The 27,986-nt window shown below is 43.7% G+C and overlaps 1 protein-coding gene across 1 annotated transcript; it reads right to left on the bottom strand.

Annotated features, from left to right (window-relative positions):
- Window positions 1-46: 46 nt before the first annotated feature.
- FGF5 (fibroblast growth factor 5) lies at window positions 47-27,728 on the bottom strand. Its single transcript, XM_065405540.1, has 3 exons — window positions 27,413-27,728; window positions 10,969-11,072; window positions 47-400 (listed from the first exon to the last, which is right to left on the bottom strand). Exons 1-3 carry the CDS (start codon window positions 27,726-27,728, stop codon window positions 47-49), a joined length of 774 nt encoding a protein of 257 aa, XP_065261612.1.
- Between the last annotated feature and the right edge of the window lie 258 nt (window positions 27,729-27,986).

The raw sequence follows: 27,986 nt of genomic DNA, 5'->3' as shown, positions 1-27,986 counted from the left end.
AGCAGCTCCTGAGAAAAGTGTTCCTCTCTAGCCATCAGTTTAACCGCTATCCAAAGCGAAACTTCAGCCTGTATTTAACAGTGTTGGGGTTCTTCCGAGGCACGGACAATGAAACCTTTGGTTTTGCTGGGGTGGAGGCAGGTGACTTTTTCTTTTCAGGAACAGTGACGGTGAAAGACAGTTCTGGCTGCTCAGACTGTTTGAACCTTGGAAGGAAATGGGTGGAGATGTGCTGGGGTTTCACCCGGGGACTGCAGCCTCTTTTGGCTTTGCCTCTCTTGTTCAAAGCCACATACCATTCTCTCCCAGTCTTTTCGGTCCTGTAAACTGCCGAAGCATATGTGTTATAGCTGTTTTCTTGAAACCTCTCCCTGAACTTGCAGTCTTCTGTAAATTTGGCCTAGGAAAACAAACAAATAGAAATCTATTGAAAGGTTTTTGTTTTACCAGGTAAGAAAGGAGGGCCAACACTGTCAATAATAACTGCCTATAATTTAGGCTCCTCAATTCTTATATAATTGCCTAGTTGAGTGGCCTGATTTTCAAAAGTGAGGTGCACCCAACAACTCTGATTGATGCTGCTTGGGTGCTCAGCACTTTTGAAAATCAGGCCATTTACGTGTCTAACTATAGGTTTAGGAGATTAACTTGAGGCACTCATTATTAAAAATCTTGGCTGGAGGTATCTATCATCTGCCTGAGGAGTAACCTTCCCATTCTGCTTCTCTGCTATCCTCCACCAAAAGGAAAAATGCCTCCTGGTCTCCTTTGCAGCAGCTCCTTCAATGAATATTAGTTTTTGCTCTTTAGTGTGTCTAATTTCCTGCCCTCACAAAAATTGCTTTCTGCTGCGTCACCGCTTAATAATCCAGAATGACAATTTGCATGCAGATTTTCATTGCTTCACTGCCCATAGTCTTGATCACATTGTTGTTTTAACTTTGGGTGTTTTGTTGTCTCTTGATAACCTTTAAAAATGCCTTTCAGTCAAAGAGCATATTTCCTTACAGAGTAGTTGTATTTGTTGCACACCAATTCCCAGCGGAGAGACTTCCATGGACTTCAGGGCCCAGGGATCAGGCCCCAGACTGTCAGAGTAAATCTGAACATCCCACTGAGAAACTAACCCTGCGCAATCCAAGATTAAGGTCCACAGATGGCTCTGAATCCACAGAGACACACAATTCCCGTTGCATAGTGGCAGGATTGGGGTTGTGTCTGTAAGGTGCCAGATACCTTTATACAATACCAGATATAGCTATATAAAAGGTAATTATAATTAATAACAAGAAAACGATGTATGGAAAATGTTACGCTTCCGTGGAAATTAATCTGTTCTAGTGTATAATTCTAATACTACTCCACTGAAAAGCCAATCTCAGAGTGCCTCAGCTCACCTCCCATGTTGTTGATGTAAAGGCAGGTTTTGTTCCTTTCCAGAAAATAAACATATAAAGGAAATTGTAGGTGCTTAATCTTTTGCCAGAGGCACTAAGGACCAAATCCTCAAAAATATTTAGGCTCCTCACTCCCACTGAAATCAATGAGAGTTGGGCACCTAAATACCCCTGGCTTTCATTGACTTCAGTGGGCTTTGGATCAGCCCCTAGGATTGGCAGTTGTCTCAAGAGAGTTTCTCTCTTGGGCTGAGACCCTGCAAAGATTTATGCATGTCCTTAATTTTACACACTGGGAATAGTCCCTTATGGGGGCATGTGGCCAAGGCATAAAAGTTAAGCAGCTGCTTCTTTGCAGAATCGGGGCCTTCTAGAGCTGGGCAGAGATTTTCAAAGCAGATGGGGGGATTCAATCACCAACTCCCATTAAGTTGAGTGGCTAAATCCCCTAGTAAACTTTGAAAATATCAACCCTAGTCTCAACAATTTTTCATGAGAACACTGAAACAGGTCCTTTCTTGTGTGTGTGAACAGAGTGCAGGAATAAGGCCAGTCAGTTCATCAGCCATAAAAAGTGAGACGTAGACATTTTGCCATGGTCAGACATCAGGGCAGCTGTGAAATGTAAGCTAAGCAAATCTCCGCCTAGATGAAATCACAGGATATCATAGTGCATTTTTCCTAATGGAAGGGCTGGATACTGAGATGTACATATAAAGACAAAAAGAGAGAATAGGGCCTTACAAATCTTAAAGGTGTGTGTCTGAAGATTATTATTTATTAATATTCTTAAGCAGCAGCCCTCAAGGAATTTGCCACTTCTGGAATCTGATGATGAGAGTGTTAATTGGTGTCCTGAGATCATCTAAAATGGTTTCTAAGTGCATCAAAGTTTGATTTCAAAGTAGATTATTCAAATCTATTTATTTTAAAAGGGATGCTGGGCTTTTTAACTTAAAAGTCTGATGCAGTGGAAAGCAAAAAGAAACAGTGTTTTATAATCAATTAGAAAATGGTCAGATTTGCTTGATATCGCATTATTAAACCCATATTTTGTTTAAAGGACTTGAATTCTAGAATTCAAATGGCAACGTCCTTGACCTGTATTGCATCTTTTCCATAACAACTTCACTTTAATCTCCTTTAGCTCTTTGCTTGAAAGAAGAAAGAATTATTTTAATTATGCATTTTTGCTTTCTCTGCCTTTTGTTATCCAATATGATGTGCCATACATAAATGAATATTCCTCTTCCAGAAATAAAGGCTTGAGCTAAATTCCTAGCCACTGTCTAAAACACTGAATCCTGGAACCCTTATTTACATGGGTTGTCTGTTGCCCTGAGAAGGATACAGCATTGAGATGGAAAAGAGACAAATCCCCAAAGAGGAGGGGTTGTCCCCTGAAGATTTCTTTGTGGAGGTTGCTGTCTTTGCATGGGTCTCTCCCAACCCAGACAGTTATGGGGTCAGGGAACTTCAGGAGAAAAGAGGGACAGAGGGCCATGTGTTGGTTAATCCCAGAGGATACCAGTGGTAAATCCAAGTAAAACTCAATGCATTCTGGGACAGCACCAACTGCTGTGAAGAATCACTTCTGCTCTTGGTATACCCCTGGATGGGGATTTCTGGGTGCATCCACCAGCAAGGGAAGCCAGGCAGCATGGGTCCATTCCAAGGCACCTGGAGGCCACTGTGGAGACATGAGACCTCCACACTGCTAGTTTCTAGGGGGAGACAAACTGCACTCACTTGAGAGGCCCAGATTATCCATTGTCATGGTAAAATCGGTGGGCTAGGAGTGGTGTCTCAGAGGAGGAAATTTCTGCACTTCCCCACTTTGCATATTCAGAAGGTGGCGCATGCCCTGCACCCCACAGAAAAGACCCTGTGGCCCATGAACGCTGCTGGCAGGCTCCAGGGATCCATGCAGGAAGTCCGGGCTATCTTGACGCAGATCGCCGCCAACAGCTGCCACTGGGAGTTCCAGGGGTGGGGGCATAGAAAAGTTAGCACTGCCTGGGGCTATCATCCTCACCAGCGTTTCTCCACAGGGCTGGAGTAAGGGACAATATTCTCCCATGCTCAGCATGCCCAACATTGCCCTAACCACTCCTCCACAGCCGCTCTTCACCCGGCCTACCCAATCTCCATCCTCAGCCCTCCATATCCATGAGTCGTCCTCCCAGGGTTGGGAAAAGGCAAGCAGAGCCACCTGATTAATACTGGCCATACTATCTAGCCCTCTTCCTTTCTGGGACCCAATCCAAGTTGAAACCATAGAGGCACCGTGCAGACAAAACACTGATGGAAATCACTGTACTGCAGGCCCAAGTCCTTACTTACCTGTGCTTTTAATTAGTATTATTAATAAAACAGTATTTTATTTATTGCACTCAGAGCATTTGGGTACTCGGAGACATTTTCCTGGGTTGTTTCATCACCTGGTTATTGTTTTTCTGGACATCAACTTAGTTCTGGCCTACTATCACAATCCAAATTTTGTTGCAGCTTTATTATTTCCTAGCAAGGGAGATCAAGGCTGGAGACATACATTACTGGGATTTCTAATGCTATCCTAACTTGAGTGATGGACCCCAAGAGAGTATAAGAGGTGGCTACATTCAGTACACCAGACATGTGTTCTGAAGGTCAGAGTCTTTCTTTCTTTCTTTTTTTTCTTTCTCTACTATAAGTCTGGCCATACAGGCTAGGACAAAGGAATTAAAAGTATTGATGCAATCTTGTATGAGGGCACTGAAGCAGGTCCTCTGTTTCCTGCCAGGATCTGAAGAAACTAAAAGAACAAGCCCTTTGTGTTTTAGGACATTACATTTGTTCAGCTGCCTTTGCAATCAATGATGACAGAACCCTTAGAACCTGAGGTTGAAATACGGAGGCCTCTACCTGAATTTTAATTTTCTTTTTATGAGTTATTGCGAATATTTGGTGGATGCTTATTACTTACTAATACACACACACACACACACACACACACACAGGTGTGCAAATTAAGCTTAAAATAGCTTTGTTAACTGGGAAGTTTAATAAATATATTAGAGCATGGCTAAAAGATCGTGGGCTCGAGAAGATACCCAACATTGACAATGCTGTACAGTATTAGGGTCGGGCTGCATAGCTAGAAGTTTTGTCCTTTGTCTGAATAATTAATCTGAATAATTAAATCTGTCCTTTGGAAATCTGTTCAGTTGGAAATTAAAGATCTCGGGGGTCTGGGTTTTTTTGGAATCTCATCTGTCATTCCTTTGGAATTTCTTTGGGACTTCCAAGCCAACTGGGATTCCCAGATAACACCTGGCCACCTTTTGGAAAAAAGAGTAAAGAATAACCCCAGTGCCCTTGCCAACGTTTTCTTTCTCAAAAAAAAAAGCTAGCATTGTTCAAGGTTTTGGGTAAGCTATTGTTGCTGATTATATACTAGCTTTCACATTGAGCAATAATATATAGTCACTTCACTAAGGGCCTCTAACTTTGATTTAAAAACTTTGGAAACACCTATGGCATAAAAGATTCTATCTATCCCCATGCATGCCCATCTAATCTGTCTGTCTGGTTCCTATACTGGCACCCATCACCGCTTTATTTGCATGTCTCCTGAGAGGGGATGACTAGGGCTAATGGAAAAATGGGAATTCTTTTCTGTGAAACGTCTCAAACAAATGTCAAGTGAAATTTTTCACTGAACCTTCTGATTTTGTTGATGGCACAGCTAAAAAAAATGTTTCCATTCCAATCAAATGGTGTCAAAACAATTTTTTTTTCACTTTTTCATTCAAAATGAATGATTCGTTTGATTTTTCAATTTTGTTTTGGTTTGTTTCAATTTTCCCTCCTTTCTCTCCCTTATTTTCCCTAGCACTCTCTCCCACTTTGGGAAATGTCCCTTTGATTTCAATAGGGGCAGAGTGATGCTGAGTGCTTTTAAAAGTCCCACTCTCCATGTCCAATATGGCAAGAGAACATACAAACAAACACATACTAAAATATTTCCAATCTGATTATCTTTCCTCTGATAAAAACATCGGGGTCAGATACAGCATTTGAATTGTTTGCCAGCTGCCCAGTGATTTCCAGTGTAACATCACATGTCAATAGAGAGATTCAATGTGGAGTCCATATACTTGAACTGATTTTTGAAATCTGAATACGAAAGCATTTGTGACACTGAAAAGCCATTGATGGGACTGCAGTTCAGCAATGCAAGGAGCTGAAATGCCAAGGAGGCAGGAGGAATATGTCAGGCTTCTTAATTTTTTTGGTGCTCCTGGAAGTTGCTCAGTAAACAGCTTTGCTGCTGACATACTGTCCACATCACAAGCACAAGCTTAGCCCAAACTGCCATCTATCTAGGTACTTATATGGCCCGCATCACAAGGGCAGATCCTCAATGGAGCTATGACCATTTATACCAGCTGAGGACCTGAGCCATGATATCTAAGCACCTTCCAAATATTAACAAATGTATGCTCACACTACCATTCTGAGCTAGGGAGTTATTATTATTCCCATTTTACAGATGAAGAAACCAAGGCACAAAGAATGTAAGTGACTTGCCCAAATTCACACAGGAGACAGGAACTGAAGCCAAGTCTCCAACATCCCAATCCAGTACCTTAAACACAAGACCATCCTTTTTCTCCTATGTGTCTCAAGCACGGGCTGGTGTTCAGTCTCTTTGTCAGTTTAATCTTCTCTTCTGAGATGCTAACAAGGGTGCCAGCTACTGCCAATTGTAGTGGCTTTTTCTTTTTAATATATAGTAATGCTTGCCTCCTAAGAACTGGTCTGTGGCCACCAATGCATTTCAGAAAGGCTTTTGAATGGAAATGACTTTTAGATCACTACCTAATATGTCAGGTTTCACGAACTGAAGTTTAGATTCTAAGTAGATTCCATAAATAAATTTATGGGAGTACAATGAGGATCTCATCAACAAAGAATAACAAAAATGTTGCTGAGGAGGGGCTTTATCTAAGTAGATTTTCTTACAACTTTAAATCAGGTCAAAAAAAGGAAGACCCAATTTTCTGGAAAATGTTGACGTTGTTTTCATTTTGCAGGGTTCGCAATTCACTGGTTTTTCTTTTTTTTATTATAATTATTTTTCATGATTTCGCCCCACCCCCAATTCTCTTTTACAAAAATTGAAATTTCAAAAATAAAACATTTTGCATTTTCAAAACCAGAAGTTTTCAATTTTGAAAAGCAATATATTTAACTAAAACACTTTCCATCTAAAAAAACGCAACCAACTCTATTCAACTCTACATATCATTTGGTCACTGAATGTTGGCACGTGTTCGGAAACTGGAAATACAAATAGAACTATAGGGACAAATCCTAAAGTCAATTACATTTTAAAATGAAATTCAATAGGAGATTTGCCTGAGTGAGGACTGAAGCACTTAGCCCATAATTATTAATTTAGAACAATTCTTAACAAAGGAAAATTACCTTAAACCCTGTAGGAAAATATTTCTGCATTTATGCTAATACCAAACCCTCTTTCGAGCTCAGCCATTTAATGATAATAATGTTTAAACATCTAACTGAGGGCTTAAAAATTAGAAAGAACCCATCTGTGCACGGAACTGATAATTGCTAGTTTTAATATTATTTCTGAATCCAGTTTCCTTAAAAATGAACCACTTTATAATTTAATTAAGTTGCCATCTAAAGCAAGAGGGCTAATTTAAAGCACTAAGCTCAGATAAGAGAAAACAGGTCCCAGAGAATTGGTTTAGAAGGACCCCAAATAATTGTAGGAATTACTTTTATCTACAGTTCGCTCAGAGTCATCAGAATGACTTTTATATCAAAGAGGTGCAGTGAGTGACAGGCGCAGGATTTGCTTTGTACTGGTTAAAACTCATTAGGCCATGAAATAACTTTATCCTGCCAAGACAGGAAAGAACAACAGATGCTGTTTTTGCATTATCTGCATTATTTAGCCCAGCAATCTTTAGACATTTGGGTCAAGTTTCTACAAATTTGTTGCTTTCATCTGACTGAGGACTCATGTGTCCTAACCTTTCAGTCTGACCTGTCTAATTGGTGTCCATTTATAACACTGTGGGGGTTTTTTTAGTGACAATTAACCATATGCTGACAAGGGTTTAATTTAATTTCTGCTAATGCCGGGACATAAATCAAAACTTAAAACGGAATAATGAAGGTATTGGATGCCACTAAAAAGAACAGATTCTTAAGCATAATCTAGCCAGTGGTTACTTGACTGTCCTGAGATTTATACAAAAGTGTTATTCTCCACATCCTCTTAACATTGAAGCTGCAGTTAAGGAAAACCTATTATGGTAATTGTAGGTGCCTTTATCTTTCTTTTCTGAAGACTCTTCTTTTTACAAAGCACCTGTGTTTTACTTAAAGCAAAAGGCCATCCCCCTTATAGAGAGGAATGGTTCTATTTAGCATATGTTTCCTAGGCATGCTGAATTTTCCTATTGCATGATGATTAAATAAAAGGAGAGAATAATCATGTTTATGCCTGGTAGGTGCTAGGCAGCCTATCTTATAAATAACAAAAAAAAAACAGGGCTTGATTTCTGCCTCATGATGGAGTGTGGCATGCATGCCATTGGTATTCCCCTGGAGGCAACGGCGCTCAACCAAGGGTTTGCCCCACCTTGTGAGGCCAAGAGGTGATACCATTGCCAACTACTAGGGGAGGACAAGCTTTAAATTCTGAACCCTGGATTAGCAGAACTCCAGGGTATTCTAGCTCTGGGCAGACCCTGGCTGGCCTGACACACTTTGGTCACTCTTACTCATGTTAAGTAATACCTGGCTCTGTAGTCTTGCCGAAATCAATACATCTCCCCATGCAGTAAAGGACTTCTCAGTGGGAGTAAGGGTGGCAGAACAGAGGAGAAGGATGCTCCAGGGATTATGGCACTAACGAAGGACTTCGGAGACCTGGGTCTAAGTCACTCCTCTGCCACAGACTTCCTGTGCAGCCTTGAACAAGTCATTTAGCCTCCTTGTGCCTCAGCTCCCTATCTATAAAATGGGGATAATCACACTTCTTGACCTCACAGGGGTAGTGGGAGAATAAATACATTAACGATGGTGAGGTGCTCAAACACTACCGTGATGAGAACCGTATAAATACCTATGATATACTGTAGTCCTTTGTAAAATGCAATGGCAAGCTCTAGGCACGGCTGCACCCTGTTGCTATTGTCTGCAGAAGCCAGTGGTGAATCAGCCCCCAGCATTCAGTTACTAATCTTATTGCCTTTTCATTCAGTTCAGAGAACACACTGACAAAGAGTCAGATACAAAACATATGTTTCACTCGATATCCCCATCAGGCTTAAATGAAGAAGCTCTGCTGCTGTGAGCACCACCTTGTTACCTTGCTAGAAACCAGTGGATTTGGTCTCCTTACGGCAGACGTGTCGGACTCCTTTCGGGAAGAGGGTCAAATCTGATGAGATTACAAGTTTGGTTGACAAAGGTACTAGTGTTGATGTCATACACATAGATTTCTATAAGGCGTTTGACTTGGCACGACATGACATTTTGATTAAAAAAACAGAAGGCTATAAACTTAACACGGCACACATCAAATGGATTAAAAACTGGCTAACTGATCAGTCTCAAAATATAATCATAAATGGGGACTCGATTGAGCGGGTGTGTTTCTCGTGGGGTCCCGCAGGGATTGGTTCTTGGTCCTATGCTATTTAACATTTTTATCAGTGACCTGGGAGAAAACATAAACTCATCCCTGATAAAGTTTGCAGATGACACAAAAATATGGGGAGTGGTAAATAATGAAGAGGACAGGTCACCATCTGGATCGCTTAGTAAACTGGGCACAAGCATATAATATACATTTTAATATGGCTAAATGTAAATGTATACATCTAGGAACAAAGACTGTAGGCCACACTTATATGATGGGGGACTCTATCTTGGGAAGCTGTAACTCTGAAAAAGATTTGGGTATCATGGTGGATAATCAGCTGAACATGAGCTCCCAATGCAACGCTGCAGCCAAAAGGATTATGCAATCCTTGGATGCATAAACAGGGGAAGCTCGAGAAGGAGCTGAGAAGTTATTTTATATCTATATTTGGCACTGGTGCGACTGCTGCTGGAATCCTGTGTCCAGTGCTGGTGATCACAATTCAAGAAGGATGTTGAAAAATTGGAGAGGGAGGGTTCTGAGAAGAGCCATGAGGATGAAAGGATTCAAAAACCTGTCTTATAGTGATAGACTCAAGGAGCTCAATCTATTTAGTTTAACAAAGAGAAGGTTATGGGGTGATTTGATTATAGTCTGTTAGTACCTATATGGAGAACAGATATTTAATAATGGGCTCTTCAATCTAGCAGAGAAAGGTATAACATGATCCAATGGCTGGAAGCTGATGCTAGACAAATTCAGACTGAAAATAAGGCGTAAATTTTTAACAGTGAGAGTAAATAACCATTGGAACAATTTACGAAGGGTTGTTGTGGATTCTCCATCTCTGACAATTTTTAAATCAAGATGGGATATTTTTCTAAGAATTATTTGGAGCAAGTTCTCTGGCCTGGGTTATACAGGAGGTCAGACTAGATTATCACAGTGATCCCTTCTGGCCTTGGAATCTATGAATTCCATTTTTTTAAATAATGGTCAGTTGAATGGGGTAAAATTTGAAGACTCCTTTCAATCCACTATGAATTTCCCACTGATTGTGATGGGAGATTTGTACATGCAATGTGTCCTTTAGGTAAAAAACTACACTTGTAGTCATTATTGTTCTTTATTATTTGTTCGATACCTTATCCTTGCAGGGGCTAATGGTAAGGGGATTAGTGCATGCTGGCCCCAGTTAAAGAAAGCATCTAAGCATGTGGATAAATTAAAGAGTGTGCTTAAGGTCAAGCACGTACTCCAGGTTAAAATACAGGCCTCTCAGTGACTTAGCTTTTCTGAATAGAGATACCTGCTTGAACTGGGGACTTGGAATTTTCTCTTTTTTCCTTTTCTTTCTCTCTCTGAGTGGTATTACATGTTATTACAACTGGGATGTCTCCATTCCATCATATACCATCAGAGCAAACTGAACCCAAGTGCCAAGTCTGCATCTTAATTTCCATCTGTTTCAATAAACACAGGATCAGACCCCAGTTCTGTGTCTCCTCATCTTTTTCTTAAGGAAACACATGGATAAAACTTTCTGTGAAAATCTATTTCCTTTCTCTAATGAGAACAAAGAGCCTTATTGTTTTGAAGACAGAAATCTGATTGCAAAAAAAAAAAAATCTTTCTTTGGTAAAAATGTAATAAATATTATCCGGAGCTTCAAGTTTTTATATCTACCTGTCATCTAATTGGCTGTCTGTCTTTTTACCTACCTATGGCTCCATCCTGAAAGGCACTCCTCATTGAAGTCATGGAGGTTGAGGAAACTCAGGACAGTATGTAGGTACTTAGCAGGGTTGAGCCCCAGGAAAACTGCTTTTGCTACAGTGTATATGTGAAGTTGCCACAATACCGTTAAAAACAATATATACTGGTAATTCAATTTTTACTTACACTTGCATGGAGTTTTCCTTTTTTTGACATCGCTAAAAATTTGTTGCTGAAAACTCCTCGTATTCCTACAATCCCCTGAGACACAGCAAATATTTCCAAAATACCTAGGATGACAGAAATCCCAAAATAAATCACAATACTTTTCAGATCACTGTGACAAAAAGAAATTGTAGTTTCCTTTTGAAAAACCCCGATTCTCATCTTCCTTGGTTTTTGCAATAATTTCACGTTTGATTGTTTACTGCTTTGCTTATTGGAAATGTGCATTTATTTATATATGTCTTAAAACCTTAAGTCATCTTTCAGATGACTGACACATGATCTTTAGAAATGCAGAGGATGTCTTTTGTTGGGCCCCAATCCCACGAAAACTTACGAATGTACATAACCTTTAACATATGAGTAGTCCACTGATGTGACTGGGACTATTCATGTACATATTGTTAAGTACATGCATAGGTCTTTGTAGGATCAGGGCTAAATGCCCATACAATAACCTATTTCTCTATTAAACTTAACAGACCTCTTTTCCTATGAACACATCCAAAAAACAAAACAAACAAACAAACAAAAAAATCCTATGCTCTGTTCAAAGTAGGCTATAACACAAATCAGCAAAAGCCAATAATTTCAACCATATGGCTCCTTGACACTGTGCCACTGCCATTGCAGCAATTATTTTTATACTGTTAGGAGACCTCTTGGCCAAATACATCTCAACTGTCCCTGTTTTTCAGTGATGTCCCTTATTTCAGACCCAAATTTCCCGCCAGTTCACACAAATTTAGTCTCTCACTTTTATTGTTATAAAGGATTTGCACCAGAAATACAGGAGTAGAGCTGATCTGAATTTTGGATGACACATTCTGATTCAGATGAAATTTAACTACTTCAGATCTGGAGAAACATTCACAAGTTCAAAAAAAAAATTTTTTTCCTTTGGCAGGGTTTATCTAGCTGGATAACATTAGCGTGTATTACTGTGTCCATTCAAGACACGCTATTTGGGTATGTCTCTAATTTTAACATATGCAAAACTAGGGCAGATTAAATTTGGCAAAGGGGAAAAGAAGGGAAAATAAAGCATTTTAAATTTTGCCCCATTTTATCCAAAATGAAACCAGGCCTCCTTACTCTCTGGTATATTGCATTATGGAAATAAAGTTACAGCAAATATAATTTATGCTGAAGGAATAAATTCCATGTCTTCTTAAACTTCCCATGGGTCAGATTTTAATACACTTACTCACATTGAGTAGAATCCTACTCAGCAAGCATTCCCACTGATTTCAGTGGGACTTTTTGTGGAATAATACACTATTTAGTTTGACTGAGAATAGCAGAATCTGGCCGTAAGGGAATAAAATTTATTTTTCCTTTTCCCTATTGACTTCCATGGAACTACTTTGTCTGTTACCAGGGTATCTGAATTCCTTCTTTGAGTAAGGGATCAATGTTTATGGCCATATTTGGGCCTTTGAATGCTGAGAGATACGCTGGGCTCAATTCTTTATTTACTGAAATCTCATGCTTGAGGACTTGGGCCCCAATTCAGCAAAGCACCTGGGCACATAGGGAATCCCATCACTAATTCAGCAAAGCCATTAAGCATGTGCTCATATCCCATTGAAGCCAATGAGATGTACAGATTGGTGTTCTGTTCATCCGATTCATAAAATTGGATGTCTCCAGGGAAATTTTGGACAGGCAGACAAGTGTAAAGTTTCAGGCCTATTCAGATTTGTTTGTGCCAAGAAATGGATCTACTTCTTTGCAAAGCTTCAGGACATCGCTGATCTAACAACTTCACTCGGAATTGCGGGCACTGACCCTCGGACTCCTAATAGGCTTACAAACTATTAGAACTACTTCCTGGGGTGGAAGGCTCAGCCCTTAGGTCGTGACCCACTAGAACTTTTAACTGAGGCAGAGTATATCTACACTGCAATCAAGAGATGTGATTGCAGCACATGTAAACATCCCCAAGCTAGCTAGAGTGAAGTTAGCACAAGTAACAGTAGCAGCAAAGCTGTGGTGGCACCCACCCACTGAGGACCCTGAGTACACATTCGAGCAGCCAATGTCTGCACTGCCATAGCTTCCCTGTTATTGTTACTCAAGCTAGCTTTGATCCAGCTAAATCTAGCTATATCAAAGCAAGCTCAGGTATCTATACATGAGCTGTAAACACACCACCTGATTGCAGTATAGACATACCTTGAGTTTGTAACCAGGTATTGACATAACTGGCTTTAAATATTATTTGTGTCCACATGGCTAGTAACCATGGCAGCTATAACAGTGTTCGTCCTAGATTGGCACGTTTGGCATCCTGTAACCAGGCTGGCACACTGCTTTTTCACTTGGGACAAGACTCCCCTGACTGTGAACTTGTTCTGTTTCCTCCTAGCTGTGGTAGGACATCCCAGAGTGCATCACCCAATGTTGATGCCACTCTGTGTGCATGTCACCCAATCCTCTGCTAAGGAATTATGGGATTGCTGCCCATTCCCCCAGAAATCAGCGATATGAATATGGTTAGGCAGCATAGGATGTCATACAAAGAATATTAATAACTCCAGATCTGTGACTGATCTAGCTCCCTCTTCCTGCAGTCTTCCCAGGGTCCTCACATTTTTTAATGTGCTAGGATAGGGAATAGGCTTTGAGCTTTCCACCCCAGCCAGGGATTTTCCTGTACAGGGTAGAGATCCCTGCAATTTCATTAAAGGGCAGGGTTGGGCCCTGAGTGAGTTTATTACCTGATGTATACAGAGTAATCAGTTTAATTGTAAATTCTGTTTTATTTCTGAGGTTAAAACAATAACAACAATAATATGACACCTCTAGCTCTCGCTCTATAAATACATAAATTATGTGCTCAGGACTCACAATTTGGATCCAAATGTTGAATACTGCAAACTTTGGGGATGTTCAGATCTGGTGTTTTGATTGTGACTCATCTGTAAAGTATACACCCCAAACCTGAAACAATCCTTCCCTGCATCCTCTTTTCACTGAGATGGAATAATTTAGACACCCCTTTGCAAAACAGTAGGTGGGGAAATGGTTTTAAAGACAGCAAAAAGCAATCCTCCCCTATAGCTCTAGAGCACCATGTGGTTGTTCAGGGCATTGTGTCTAGCCCTTGCCAACTCTCACTGAAGTCAATAGCAGATTTAAATGGGAGTTGGATTGGACCACTGGAGCCCATATTAAAGTTGCAAGACTGACCTTAGCCAGAATTAGCAGAGTACTTACCACAGAGTGCTACTAGTGCTGCTTGAGACACTGAAACAGTGTAACGCATCCTGAGTAATGGATGGGGTCATTCACTGTCCCTTCAAGCATCTGGAGAGTGGAGAACTATAGGAGATATTATTTGGAATGGCATCCCAGAGAGCCACAAAGTAACCATGAAGCAGGCACTTGACATGGCATTGCAATGTTTGCTTCATTGCTTTGCCTGAATGGGTGTTGACATTGTGTTGTGAGGATGCAATGTCACAGACCAAACCAAGAGAGGTCAGGATGCCCTCCGAGGACTTTGTGGCTTTCTAGGCTGACTAAGTGCTCTGCAAAGAGAAGCTCACTGTTATAGAATGTCAAAAGTAGATCTACTGACCTCAGCAAGGTTTTTTTATTATTATTTGTTGGTGCTCTTTTTTTGTTTGCTCAGCTCCAGATTTAAAAAAGGGATTGCTTTAAAATACTTATAAGCATACAACAATTTTTGTGCATTGGTGCTTTTTGTTATTTTAATTACAATGGACTTGGGTCACTCCTGCTGGGTCGGGAGGTTGCAATTTGATTCCTTCTGTGCCAGGTCTGGCCAGTTCATTTTAGATGGAGAAGTTATCTCCAAAGCAAGGTGCTGGAATCTGGCAGGGGAAGGCAGTTTTAATTCAGAGTCATGCAGAGGTGAAAGTAAGCCGGTACGGTCCAGTACGGCATACCGGCAAGAGCTGGTACGCCGTGCCATACCAGGACTGGCTTCCCCAGGCCGGCGATTTAAAGGGCCTGGGGCTCCCGGCAATGGCCGGAGCCCCGGGCCCTTTAAATTGCCACCAGAACCCCACTGCCAGAGCCCCTGGCTAGCGGAAGCGGCTCGGGCGGTGATTTAAGGGGCCCGGGGCTCCGGTCACTGCGGGGAGCCTCGGGGCCTTTAAATCACCACTGGAGTCCTGCTGCCAGAGCCCCAGGGTAGCAGCGGCAGCCGGGGACTCCAGCAGTGATTTAAAGGGCCCGGGGAGGTAGCGGCGGCCTTTAAATTGCCCCCGAGCCCCGGGGCTCCCGGCCGCCTCTGCAGCTGGTAGCTCCAGGGGTGATTTAAAGGACCGGGGCTCCCAGCCGCCACTACTGCAGCTGGAGCCCCGGGCCCTTTAAATCTTGATTTAAAGGGCCCAGGGATTTAAAGGCCCCACCTCTTCCGGTTATGAAATCCTGGAGCCATGTCTCCATAGGTACCCACCAGCTGACCTGGAAATGGACTGGATCAGTTGTCCTGAGCATCCTATCCATGTTCCCTCTCTGCCCAGCACCATCCACTATTTGCTTGGGACAACTATCTCTGGGTCCCCTGGAGAGTGGAGGTTTTAGTCACCATGCATTTCTGCGATCTCCCCATTCTCCTCTTCAGGTGGACTTTCCACAAGTAAGGAACTACAGCCCAGGTTTCCCTGCAAGTGAATTGAGCTGTTTATATATTAACAAACCAAAATACATATGTATGTATAAAAGCAAATGGGTATATATACAATTTGGACCTAATTCTGCACTTATTAGCACTAGTGTAAATCAAGAATAACATCATTGATGTCAATGGACATACAACTGTGTAAATGCAGTGTAAATTGGAGGAGAATCAGGCCCTTTATTTTCATCAATAATATTTCCTTTTTTCTGTTCTACATCCATACACCCTCATTTGGGGGGGCTATCTTATTTTGGCTGTTGAAAATTTATGAGACTGTAACTTTTCAGCTTGCTGTACACAGATTTTTCATACACACACATGAAAAAATGTAATCTATAAAGACATTTACTGAGCTGGTAAAAAAAAATATGTTTTTTCAGATTTCCTTTTCCCTTCCCAAAACTCAGAGAAAAAAACGGGAGATTAGTTCTTGATGTCAGTTGACATTTTTATGCCAAATTTTTAAGAACAAAAAATATTATTAAAAAAGACTGGGAAAATATATTATTCTTACGAGTTTTTCATGCAATATGATGCAAAATTAAGACCATATTTGGCCTGCATCCATGATTTCAACGCCTAATGACAATGGGAGTTCTGTTTATCAATTAAGGGATTAATTTGATCCTAACTGTATATTAATTCAACTATGCCAATTATTCTTAAAATGATTAGGATACTTCACTTTAAAGGCATATGAGGCCAGAGTCCCGTACAATTTCTACCTTCAAAGGTCACTTCAGTTGAGCCAAATCTTGCTATCCTTAATTCAGTTAATTGAATCAGAATTTGACCCACTACACGGAGGGCCTTATTCTGATGTCACTTACACTGGTGTAAATCAGGAGTGACTCCACTGAGTCAATAAAGTTACTTCAGTTTCAAACTGGCATAAATAATCAGAATCTGACCCCCAAAATACAGGCATGCTTGACAATTCATTTTATATAAGATCATCATTCTCTAAAAGCCTAATCAATAGTTTCACTGTGCAAAGAGCCACTGAATGAATTGATCAGCAGCACTGTTGATCTCACTATAATTTGTGCCAGAAGAAATTATATAAACTACATAATGGTGCAATACTGCATAATAGTGTATAGTATTGTACATAAATATATGTGAGGAACGTGCTATGCTTGCTGCTACGCCAGTGGTTCTCAAACTATTGTATTGGTGACCCCTTTCACATAGCAAGCCTCTAAGTGCGACCCCCCCTTATAAATTAAAAACACTTGCTTATATATTTAACACCATTATAAATGCTGGAGGCAAAGTGGGATTTGGGGTGGAGGTTGACAGCTCACGACCCTCCATGTAATAACCTCTCAACCCCCTGAGGGGTCCCGACCCCCAGTTTGAGAACCCCTGTGCTACGCCTTTCTGATTAAGAGAGAACTTTGCCCATGGAAATATTCGGGTTACAATATGCTTTGAAAAATGAATAAAATAAACCCACTTTTATAAAGCTATTTTGGAATATCATAAATGTTCCCATCTGATCCTGCAATCCCTGAGCATACACATCTCTTTTTTATTTCAGGGGGAGTTCTGGTATACAAGAAAAATACAAGATCGGGCCTTTGAGATTTGATTGAACCCACATCAGCAAGGATATTCAGATTTAAGGACAGAGTAGTTCTGTATCAGAAGCACGTTCAGACGGTACATGTCCCATCCTTAACCTTTTTCAGCCTAAGAATTGCAACCTGTATGAGCTAGAAATGTAGATATCTTATATAGCAAGGGCCCAATTCCAACTTCAGATATATGATGTGTCTATCTAAGTACTTCTATAGCCTCATTACTGTAGCATCTGAGCACCTCATGATCATTAATGGATTTTATCTTCACAACCCCACTATGAGTTGGGGAAATATTATGCCCATTTTCCAGAAGGGAAACTGGGGCAGATGGTAGCTGAAGTGATTTGCCCAAGTTCACAGAGGAAGTCTGTAGTTATGCCAAGAACTGAACCCAGGTCTCTTGAATCCCAGTCCAATGCTTTCTCTGACTAGAACAGTTTGTTTACCTGCAGCATCCACAGGTTTGGCCAATCGCGGCTCCCACTGGCCGCGGTTCGCAGTCCCAAGCCAATGGGGGTTGCGGGAAGCAGTGCGGGCCGAGGGATGTGCTGGCCGCCACTTCCCGCATCCCCCATTGGCCTGGAGCGGCGAACTGCGGCCAGTGGGAGCCGCAATCGGCTTAACCTGCGGACGTGGCAGGTGAACAAACCGGCCCGGCCCGCCATGGTGCTTACCCTGGCGAGCCACATGCCAAAGGTTGCTGACCCCTGGACTAGAACATCCTTCCACAGATTTCAATAGGAGAGACACAAGCATATTTCTGGCTAGAAGGGGGCCCTGTATTTTCTCTTCTGACCTCACAGTCACACTGCAGCTCTCCTAGCTTTAGCATAACTTCTGCATTAGAAGAGTAGACCACAGAATTGTTGATTCACTTGGGTTCTTCCATCCTCCAAGCTCTGCATATTCTCAGCTTTTATGGTTTATGTGACCCAAAAAGGCACAGATAACCTAACATGAGAAGTTATTTGCACGCTGCTGTTTGAAACAGACAGTTTTTGAGCCAATATAACAGGCCATCTGCTGCCTTCAGTCCGTTTTTTTACTCTATGTAGGAGCTGTGCTGTGGATCAGAGATAGCGTGTAGCCTAGTGAAATGGAAGCAGTTGCCAATCTCATAGGTGACAACCAGTGCAGATTTGTAGCCATAATGAAACGCACTGGAGACAGGACCAGATCACCACTTCCCATGACAAAAACCCGCAGAAGAAGGTTGAGGGGAAATAAACTCTGTGCAAGGTGCATAGAACAAGCAGTGGTTCTACCTCCTAAGCCTCATGATCCGCAGGCAGCATTGACACTGAGACCCTGTGCCTGCCTTTGGGTCTGGGCCTCAGATCCTCAACGGTATTTAGGCTCCTAATTTCTATTGATATCAATGGAAGTTAGGAGCCTAAATACTTTTGAGGATCCAGGCGTGGGTCCCCAGTGCTGCCCCACCACTTCCTGGCCACACAGCTCTGTTGGAGCCTCTTTGCAGGAGGCTCCTCTACTACATCTGTTCTTGGGCCTCGCTTACATGGAGAGGTTTGGGAAGTAAATGCAACCCTTTCCCCTGGTGTTTGTGCAGGGTATGTGGGTTAACAAGGTGCATTTCCCCTCAAGCCACCTTGAGCTTGAGCTGGTCCCGCCCAGCCAATGCCTAGGAACACAGGAGTTAGATCAAACCAGTGGTTTGATATTCTGTCTCTGACATTAGCCAATACCACGTGCTTCCGATGAAGTTGAAACAACCCATCAATGGACAATTATGGATTTACCTGCTCATTTGGGAATCTGCTTCCTAAATCTCATGAGTTAGTGGGTGATTTATACCTGATGTGGTATTTTACTTATTAAAAAAATGTATTTAACCTATCGGCGGTCACTGTGCATGTGCTCATTATCCATATAAACATCTTACCCTCTCCTGAATCCTACTAAACTCTTAGGTGGAGATTTTCAGAAGTCACTAGTGATATTGTGTACCTCAAGTTTTGGGTGCCCACCTTGAGACACCTCAGAGGGGGGTGAGTGTTCAGCATTTATTGAAAATCTGACCTCTTTCAAGTGTCTCAAGTTGGGCACTCAATATCACTTGTCACTTTTTGAAACTTTTGGCCTCAGTGATGTGTTGTGGCAATGAACTCAACCCATTAATTAGTCGCTGTTTTTAAAACACATTCTGTTCACCAACTGTAAATTTGTCACCTTTCTGTTTCATTGAATATTGCCTTGTTCTTGAATTCTCCAAAGAGATAGTTAAGAGCACCTGATCATAGGTTATTCTGTGTACCTCTATAATGCTGCCTCTTAGGCCCTCATCCTAAAAACTGCTCTATGTGAGTTAACCCGTGTCCCTGGGGAGCCCTAAGGTCCACCTATAGGGAAAAACTTTTGAGACTAAGGTCCTTCTGATTTCCGCCCTAGACTAAATGATATCAGTCTTTTCAATCTCTCCTCATAAAAAAGTCTCTGATCATTTGTTGTTTCTCTCTGAACCCTTTCTGTTTCCACTACTCCTTTTTTAATATGGTGTGACCAGAACTGAACACAATATTCCAAGTGAGGGCAGAACATCAATTTATAAAATGTCATTATAATATTTTCAGTATTATTTTCTATCCCATTCTTCATCCAGTTGTATGTTTTGTTTCCTTTTTAGAATGCTGCTGCACATTCAGCTGAGGTTATTTCCCCCAATAACACCCAGGTCTTTTTTCTGGAGTGGTTACACTGAATTCAGAACCCAGAAATGCTCAACCCATTCCTTGCAATGTGCATTTTCTTGCCTTTGTCAACACCATCTTTCATATGACCCATTAATCTAGATGCATACGGTCCTGCTGAAGTTCCTCAGAATCTTCTCTAATCTTGATATACTCAAATAATTTAGGGTCAGCTGAAAAACTTGCCACTCTGCTGGTCCACCCCTCTTCCAGTTCCCTAATGAATATATTAAACAACATCCTTGGGGCCCCCTCTATTAACCTTTTGCCATGTTCAGAACTGATCCCTATTGCTTGTCTCTTGGCCAGTTTTTAATGCATGGCAGTACTTTTCCTCACACCCCATGTCTATTGAGTTTTCTTGACTTCACTCCCTTGGCTCAGACCTTCCCCACTTGTAGAACTTTGAACCCTCCTTCCCCGGGTCACTGAGAAGGTGGGAATGTGGCTGTGGAAGTAGCTTACGGCCCCTCTTCCACCTGAGAACAGTGTGATCTCTGCACAGGGGCCCTCCTCTGCTCATGGATCCTTCGCAGTTATTTGGCAAGTCTACGGACCTTTACTTTTTGTGTGAACAACCCTGTCTGTGTAATGCCTCTGAAATTCATGACCCTCTTCTCACATCTCCCCAGGAGGCTTCAGGAAAACACACTGGATCTTGGAACTTCCCTGATGAAGAATTCTGATGATGAGCTTCAGTCACTCAAAATATCCCTTTGGTCATGAGTATCTCAGATGCTCTCCTATGTTGCAGCTTGTGTGATGAAGCCTCAGTTATGGGTAAGGCTATGTTTATGTCACAGAGGTTATGGAAGTCAATGAATCCTTGACTTCCAGAGACCTCCATGACATTCTCTGCTTCAGCCCCAGGGGCTGCAGGACTGGAGCTGGCAGCCAGCGGGGCCCTGGCAGGGTTCCAGCGACAAGCAACAGCAGTGACAGGCAACAGGGGCCCCCTGCAAGGTTCCAGGGACAGGTGACAGACTCCTGAGGGGGCCCTCCTCAGGGTTCCAGCCATGGGCAACACCCTCACACAGGGGAGTGGATGCATCGGGCGAGCGACTGGGGGTGTCCCCTTTTCTCTTTGGGAAATATGGCCACCCTGCAGCTCCCAGCCACCATTGGCGGAGGGCCCCTCCTCCCCCCAAGATTCCAGCTGCCGCAGGCAGAGGGGGAACCCCACAGCTCCTAGCCACCACGGTGGTGGGGGAAACCATGGAGCCACAGCAGCAAAAGTCACAGACAGGTCACGGCTTCTGTGAATTTTTGTTTATTGCCTGTGACTTGTCCGTGACTTTTCCTAAAAATAACCATGACAAAATCTTAGCCTTATTTGTGGGTACAGGGCAAGAGAACATGTTCCAAGTCTTAATCATATAATTTTAAAGATGATCCTGTCTAAGTAAGAAGCAACAGAACAAACAAGGCTGAACTCCAGAGAATACTATTCGCAGTTGGTATATTATGTCCAGTGAAGGAAATTAGAGATTCTGTTTGTCTAAGCATCAATCTAAGATGTATTGCCGGGGTTGTATATGTATGTATGGGTCAAACACTGACGCCGGTTCCCCTTTTCCACCTGTGCAGGAGGAGGGGATTGCAGAGGAAGAGTGGGTGATGACAGGAAGGAGAAGGATTCACACGTCTACATGCTCACTGCCATACACAAGAGCCTGGGGAAGCAACTTGGCCACCAGGCTGGTGGGTCTGTGAATCAAGAGAAGGGGAGGAAGAGAAACATGTTTAGGAGGGTGCTAAAGAGCAGCTGGTTATCCATGTGGCTATCCACATGGAATTAATGCTGAGCCTGGCAGCATTAATTTCCACTCTGCACCTGCACCCCTCTTGGTGATTTTGCGCAACTGTAGGCAGGACAGCCAATGGCAGCATGACTCCTGGAGTACCTATGTTCCCAGGAGGACAGGAAGGTTGGAGAGAACAGTGGACAGATCGCTCCTTTGCTGGCTGAGTGCGTCTTTCCCCACTGATTCTGAGAATCAATGGGTTCAGATGCCTGACTTCCCCAGCCACCTCCTCTGGAATCCCCAACACTGTCTCCTCAAGAGGTGCATTAGCTGGAAACTCTATGAGTTGAAACAGAGACCTAATAACTTCACCCACCGGCAGATCCACACACTAATGCCTGGAAAAGATTAAAGGGACAGAATCTAGTATAAGTTTGGCTTTCCTGGTCATGCCTACAACCTTCTAGGTTTTGTGAATGAGCCTCAAAAATGGCCAAATGGAGCCCTCTGTAAGGTGCAATAACTATAAAAAAAAATGTGATGAGTTAAGGACAGAATATGAGATGTTATCACAGTTTTTAGTACAGTTCTGCTATTAATTAGTACAAAATTATCCTTTCTTTTAGGAAGAATTACACTGAATGTGGATAGAATGTGAGGCAATCAGCTATGCCCAGGTGCAGCCCTGTGCCTGAATAGAACTGATTGCATGATCAGGGCCTAAATTATTTACTATGGGCCAGATTCTGTAAGTGCTCTTTGAGCAGAACTCCCACTTGAATCAACCAGCATTCCACATCCAGAGGTGATACAGAACCACACCCTATGTTTTTAATGTTCTTTTTAAAGCACCACCAGCTCTTTCTGACATTTTGATTTCCAATAATAGGACTTTTGCACAGTAATAGTAAGACCTGAACAGTAGTCAAAGCCAATAACAGCAAGACAGGAGCTCCTCCGGGAGGAGATGGGTATTCGCATTTCTCCTGAGTTTTAAGTTTAAACAAAAGTATCTTGTTGCTTCACTCAAACAATACAAAACATAAAAAAGGAAAGAATGACAAAGTTATAAGTAGGAAGTTATGAAAGACAGGACAAAACATGACGCATCTGTTCAGACTTTAAGTGGCAGTATGGTCTAGTGGTTCGAGCATGGAAATAGACGTCAGGAACTCCTAAAGTCTAATAGTGACTGCCACTGGCTTGTGACGTAGGTATGGGTGAGTCATCTGGGGTGTGATGTTCAAAAGTGTTCAGTTTTCATTTCCTTCAATGGGAGCCGAGCTAAGCCAGTGCAGAGTGCTTTTGAAAATCTCTTGCTTGTAGCTTCATTTTCAGAGGTCCTGAGCACTCACAATTGCCACTGACATCAACTGGAGTTGCTCAGCTATTAAACTTTCTACCTCAATTTTCTCAGATCTAACATGCGGCTAATAATATTTACTTCATCACATGGCTGCTCGGAGGATTCATTAGTTGAAATGGGGTTCTGTTCTGAAAAGTGACTATAAAGATGATATTGAAGGGTTCCAGGTTTGTTGTCTCTTCATTATTTCCATATCAAATGTGTACTGTTTACTATTAAAATGATAGAAGTACTTGTGGCACCTTAGAGACTAACAAATTTATTAGAGCATAAGCTCTGTAGCCCACGAAAGCTTATGCTCTAATAAATGTGTTAGCCACAAGTACTCCTGTTCTTTTTGCGGATACAGACTAACACGGCTGCTACTCTGAAACCTGTCATTATTAAAATTATGTTTTCTCTTACTACCAGCCTTGCAGATGGAACCCAGGAACCAAAAATCAAACTGGTTTCTTTCCCTCTTGTGCACAATCATCTGTAATAGAGGTTCTGGCAGCAAAATTCTTCCCTCAGTGATACCTGTGCAGCCAGGTCGTCTGCCAGTTCTGCCTCTGGTGACAAGTGTGTAACACCATTGCTTTCACTGGGGTTGCATAGATGTAACTGATTGGAACCTAGAGCACAATTCTGTTGCTGATGCACTTGTAGAAGTAGAACACAATTCCCGCTGGTTTAGCTGTATTGGCTGTCCAAGGCTAACAAGTAGTACACACTTATTTTTGTGGAGTAATAATTAGTTACGATTTTGAATACTGGAGGAGAGCAGATCTGTTGAGTAAGGTAATATTTTACCTAGTCACATTTTTTTTAAAAAAAGGACATTTTGAATACCCTATAGTCCTTTACATTTTCAAAGCAGTATCTACATGTGCTAGGTATTACCAAATCCTATATTATCTAGTTTCTTCTTTAATGATATGGATGAAGGAATAAAGAGTGGGTTTATGAAAATAACAGATGAATTGGGTGAAACTGTGAACACCAGTAAAGACAGGGGAGATAATAATCCCAAGAGACATAAAGAGATTCATCTTGGGAAAAGGTAAACTGTTCCAGCTGAGGGGAAAGAATCCAAAATAGGCAATCAGTTGGAGAGAGACATAAAATGAAATCAAGAAACTGAAAAATTTAGAATGAGTAACAGCAAATAAATAAATGAAACGCTGACCATAAAACGTATTAGACTGTAGGAAAGTCTCAGGAAAAGTGATGGGAGCCCCATTGCGTGACAGATTTTAAAACAAGGCTTAGTCGAGTATTATTCAGACTTGGACAATAGGTGAAAACGCTGCATTTTCAGGAAATAAATTAACTCCCGTGGGTGGCCTTTTCAAACGCGGTCCACCATGCCTTAACTCTACTCCCGTTAAAATCAAGGGAAGTTTCACCAGTGATTTCAGTGGGAGCAGTTAAGCCAACACTGAGCTATTTTGAAAATCCTGCCCGGTAGTCCTAGACCGTTTTCTTCTTTGTGGGTCAAATTCTGGGCCAGCTGACACCTTCCTGCACGCCCCCTTATTTCAATAGGCTGGTAAAGGGGCCGGGTGACTCTCCAGCTGTTCTGCGGGACTCACTCCAATTATATACCCTTTCTCCCCATGGTCTGCTCCCTCCTCCTCCTCTTAAACTTGCTTTGCCAGAGCCTTTCACCGCGGGGAACCCTGGCTTAGATCTAAAACGCTGGGGTCTCTCCTCATAGGGATCTCTAGGCTACGAGGAGCCCAGGAGCCTCTCTCCGTGTGTTGGGGGCGGGGGAATAGGGGGCTGAGACAAGGGCCCAGTGGCAATAGGACGAGGCACCGGCGGAGGGAGGACTGGAGGGATGTCACAGGCTGAGCTGGCGCAAGGCAGACAGCTGGGTGGGTGGGTGCTTTCGTGGGGAGGGAACGGGGCTCCCTTCCCCCCAGCCACCCATCAGCAGGCGTCCCCCTGCTCCAGCCCAGCAGCCAGAGGCGCCGCTCCATTTGGAAGAGCCTTGAACCCAAACAAAGCTGCACTAGGCCGCTGGCGGACGGAAGGACTCTGCGCCCCTGGCTTCCTACAGGGGCTGCACCTGTCCGGGGCCGTGTCCGCTTCAACCGCCCCAACCTCGCAGCGGCTCCCTGCCCAGCGATCGCAGGCTCGCTCCACCCTGGGGCCCCGGGCCCGATCCTTCCGCGGCTGAAAGCCAGGGGCCCGCGGTCACCGGGTGCTCTCTGATGTGGAGCCCACCGCAGGGGGCTGAGCTCTGAAATTACCGCGCGGTAACGCTGCGTTATTCACAGAGGCAGCGGGCGGGCTCCCCCAGTCCTGTCCTCCCGCTGCATTTCCTCGGCTTTCCGCCTTGTATCCCGCTGCCCCGGCCGCTCACAGAGTAGCTGCACTAGCTACTGCCCCGAGCTCTCTGCGACTCCCTGCCCCTCGGGGCAGCAACCCGCTCGGAGAGCAGGAGGCCCGAAGGACCAGGCCATACAGACTGCGCGCTAGTGACCAGTGCAAGCTTCACTACAGCTACCGAGTCTCGATCCGAGTGACATGGACATCAATCATCTAGAGCCATCTAGTCTCGAGCTGATGTAGGGCCACAGAACCTATTCCCACGGCCTGCATCTCAGTCGTCTTTAGCTCTTGATACTCACATAGTCTGCAACTAGCCAAATTCACACCCATATAATCTAGTCCCGCAGTGTCTATCTAAATTATAACCACATCATCTAGATTCCAGATTCAGAGGCCAGAAGGGACCAGTGTGATCACCGAGCCTGATCTCCTGCATACCATAGGCCTGAGAATATTTTATATAAACACACCTAATCTATGTATATTTATAGCCACCTAATCTATATTGAATCTCATTTATAGCCATGTAATATACATATCTGTGTGTGTGTGTGTGTGTGTGTGTGTGTGTGTGTGTGTGTGTGTGTGTGTGAAGATAGATTAGATGAAGCTATGGAATTAAAGTTTGCACTTATAAAACACACACACATGTACAGTTCAGCTAGCAACAGTAGAATAAACCTTCCTGGTTGGCTACATGAGTAAGTTCTTCCCCACAGAGGCAAAGAGGCTGGGGCCCGACCCATCGCTTCGCACAGTCATAGGTGTATCTCAGTGATTTCCGGGGGAATGGGATCCGGCCTCGGCGCAGCAAATCCATTATTAACGAGTCAAAATGAATGAAAGGAGACACACTGCGGTGGCAAAGGTAAAGTCAAAACGTTAAGTATAGAGTGAAACAGAGACATGAAACCCAGGCTTACTTGTTCAAGGCTAGTTGCAGGGCCAGATCCTGTGCCTTTACTCACAGTACATATCAATGAGCGTATCCGCCTGGGGCAATGTACTCGGTGAGGATGAGGAATTAGGGTGAAATCCATTCTATTGGGTTTTTTTAAATAGTATTTATAGTTCTGCCCAACTGTGCAACATGACATACCAGCCTTATTGCATGCAAATAGCGTTATGAACGCTATGCCCCAGTAGTTCAAATACACGTTTTTGCTTCTCTCTATTGCCTGGCCTTTCTCTGAACTTTTCTTATAACTCTTTCCCTCACAGGAAAGCGCGCACACGCGCGCACGCACACACACACACACTTTCCCTCACAGGAAAGCGCACACGCGCGCACACACACTTTCCCTTACAGGAAAGCGCGTGCGCGCGCGCGCACACACACACACACACACACACACTTTCCCTCACAGGAAAGCGCGCACACACACACACACACACACACACACCTTTCCCTCACAGGAAAGCGCGTGCACACACACACAACTTTCCCTCACAGGAAAGCGCGCGCGCGCACCCCCCCCCCACACACACACACACTGCTGCCATCACAAGGTAATTGCACTTAGCTTCTCTCTAGCGTACTCGCATCACTGTTAGAACGTTCAACCTGGTTTAAATTACCATCACTGCTGGTATTTGTCCCATCAAATAGTTGTATGTTTACAACTTCTTCTAATTACCATTTATTTGACGCAGATTTGTGTTGTTTTGCTTAATCTCTAGCCCGGAGTGGGGGGGAAAAAGGCTCACATGAGGACAGAAAAGAACCCCCAGCTCGGGGAAGACAATCTGGCATGTTTACCTTTGCTCGCTCCAGTTGCTGGGCTCGGGTTTAGCTGATCTTTAGGAGGCCATAAAGACAGAACATGGCCTCTGCCCCCAGCCAGCCCAAACCACGCTACAGATCCAGCTACACTCATGGGGAGGGATAGATCCAGCTACACGCATGGGGAGGGATTGGGAATCCTACCCAAGACCCAGGCGCCGGGAAGGATTTCCTTGCTCCCCTGGTGCTGTCGGTCCCCCCGTGGCCCAGTGGCCGTCCCAGGGCAGAGAACTGAACTTACTTAAGAGATTGGCTTCATGGGAGCCGTTGACTTTGCCATCCGGGTGGATCTGCAGATGGAAGCCAATGCCCACCCTGCAATAGAGGCTGCCCGTCCTGCGCCCGGCTGGGCTCCACTGGAAGCTGCTTCTCTCCGGCCCGCTTCCTTGGGCTCCCAAGGAGGAGGAGGGGGAGGAAGGTGATGAAGCGGAGGAGGTGTTGCTGGAGCTGCTGGCACTGGCCGCCTGCCCGCCTTGCGCTCCGGGGGGCAGTTGCGCCAGGGCGCTGGCGAGGATCAGGTGGCTGAGGGAGAGGAGGCAGCGGAAGGACAAGCTCATTCTTCCAGCCGGGAGGGTGCCCAGCGCATCTTGCGAGCCAGGCTCCTGCTCGGTCTGCGCCGCGGCACGGGCTAGCTGCGCTGGGCAGGCATCGCTCCCCTGGCTGCAGCGCGCGAGGGAGATCCGGAGCGCAGCGCTTGGCACACGGAGATATTTATAACCCGGGTGATCTCACTGGTCGGTGCACGCCTGGAGCCGAAAGGAGGCTCTCTCCTCCATCCGCCGCTTCCCGGCTGCGGGGCTGGGGGAGCCCTGCGT

This window comes from Emys orbicularis, chromosome 5, assembly GCF_028017835.1.
Source record: "Emys orbicularis isolate rEmyOrb1 chromosome 5, rEmyOrb1.hap1, whole genome shotgun sequence".
NCBI lineage: Eukaryota > Metazoa > Chordata > Testudines > Emydidae > Emys > Emys orbicularis.
Note: the sequence above shows the minus strand (reverse complement) of the source record. Positions and strands in the feature narration are given on the sequence as shown.

Bases quoted from the DNA above. Each gene is read 5' to 3' on its own strand.
- FGF5 (XM_065405540.1), bottom strand. From the start codon at position 27,728: ATGAGCTTGTCCTTCCGCTGCCTCCTCTCCCTCAGCCACCTGATCCTC. The intron at 11,073-27,412 runs GTAAGTTCAGTT...CTGTCATCCTAG, and splicing joins CCATGAAGCCAATCTCTTAA to GTATTTTGGAAATATTTGCT. The intron at 401-10,968 runs GTAAGTAAAAAT...TTGTTTTCCTAG, and splicing joins AAGGAAAACTCCATGCAAGT to GCCAAATTTACAGAAGACTG.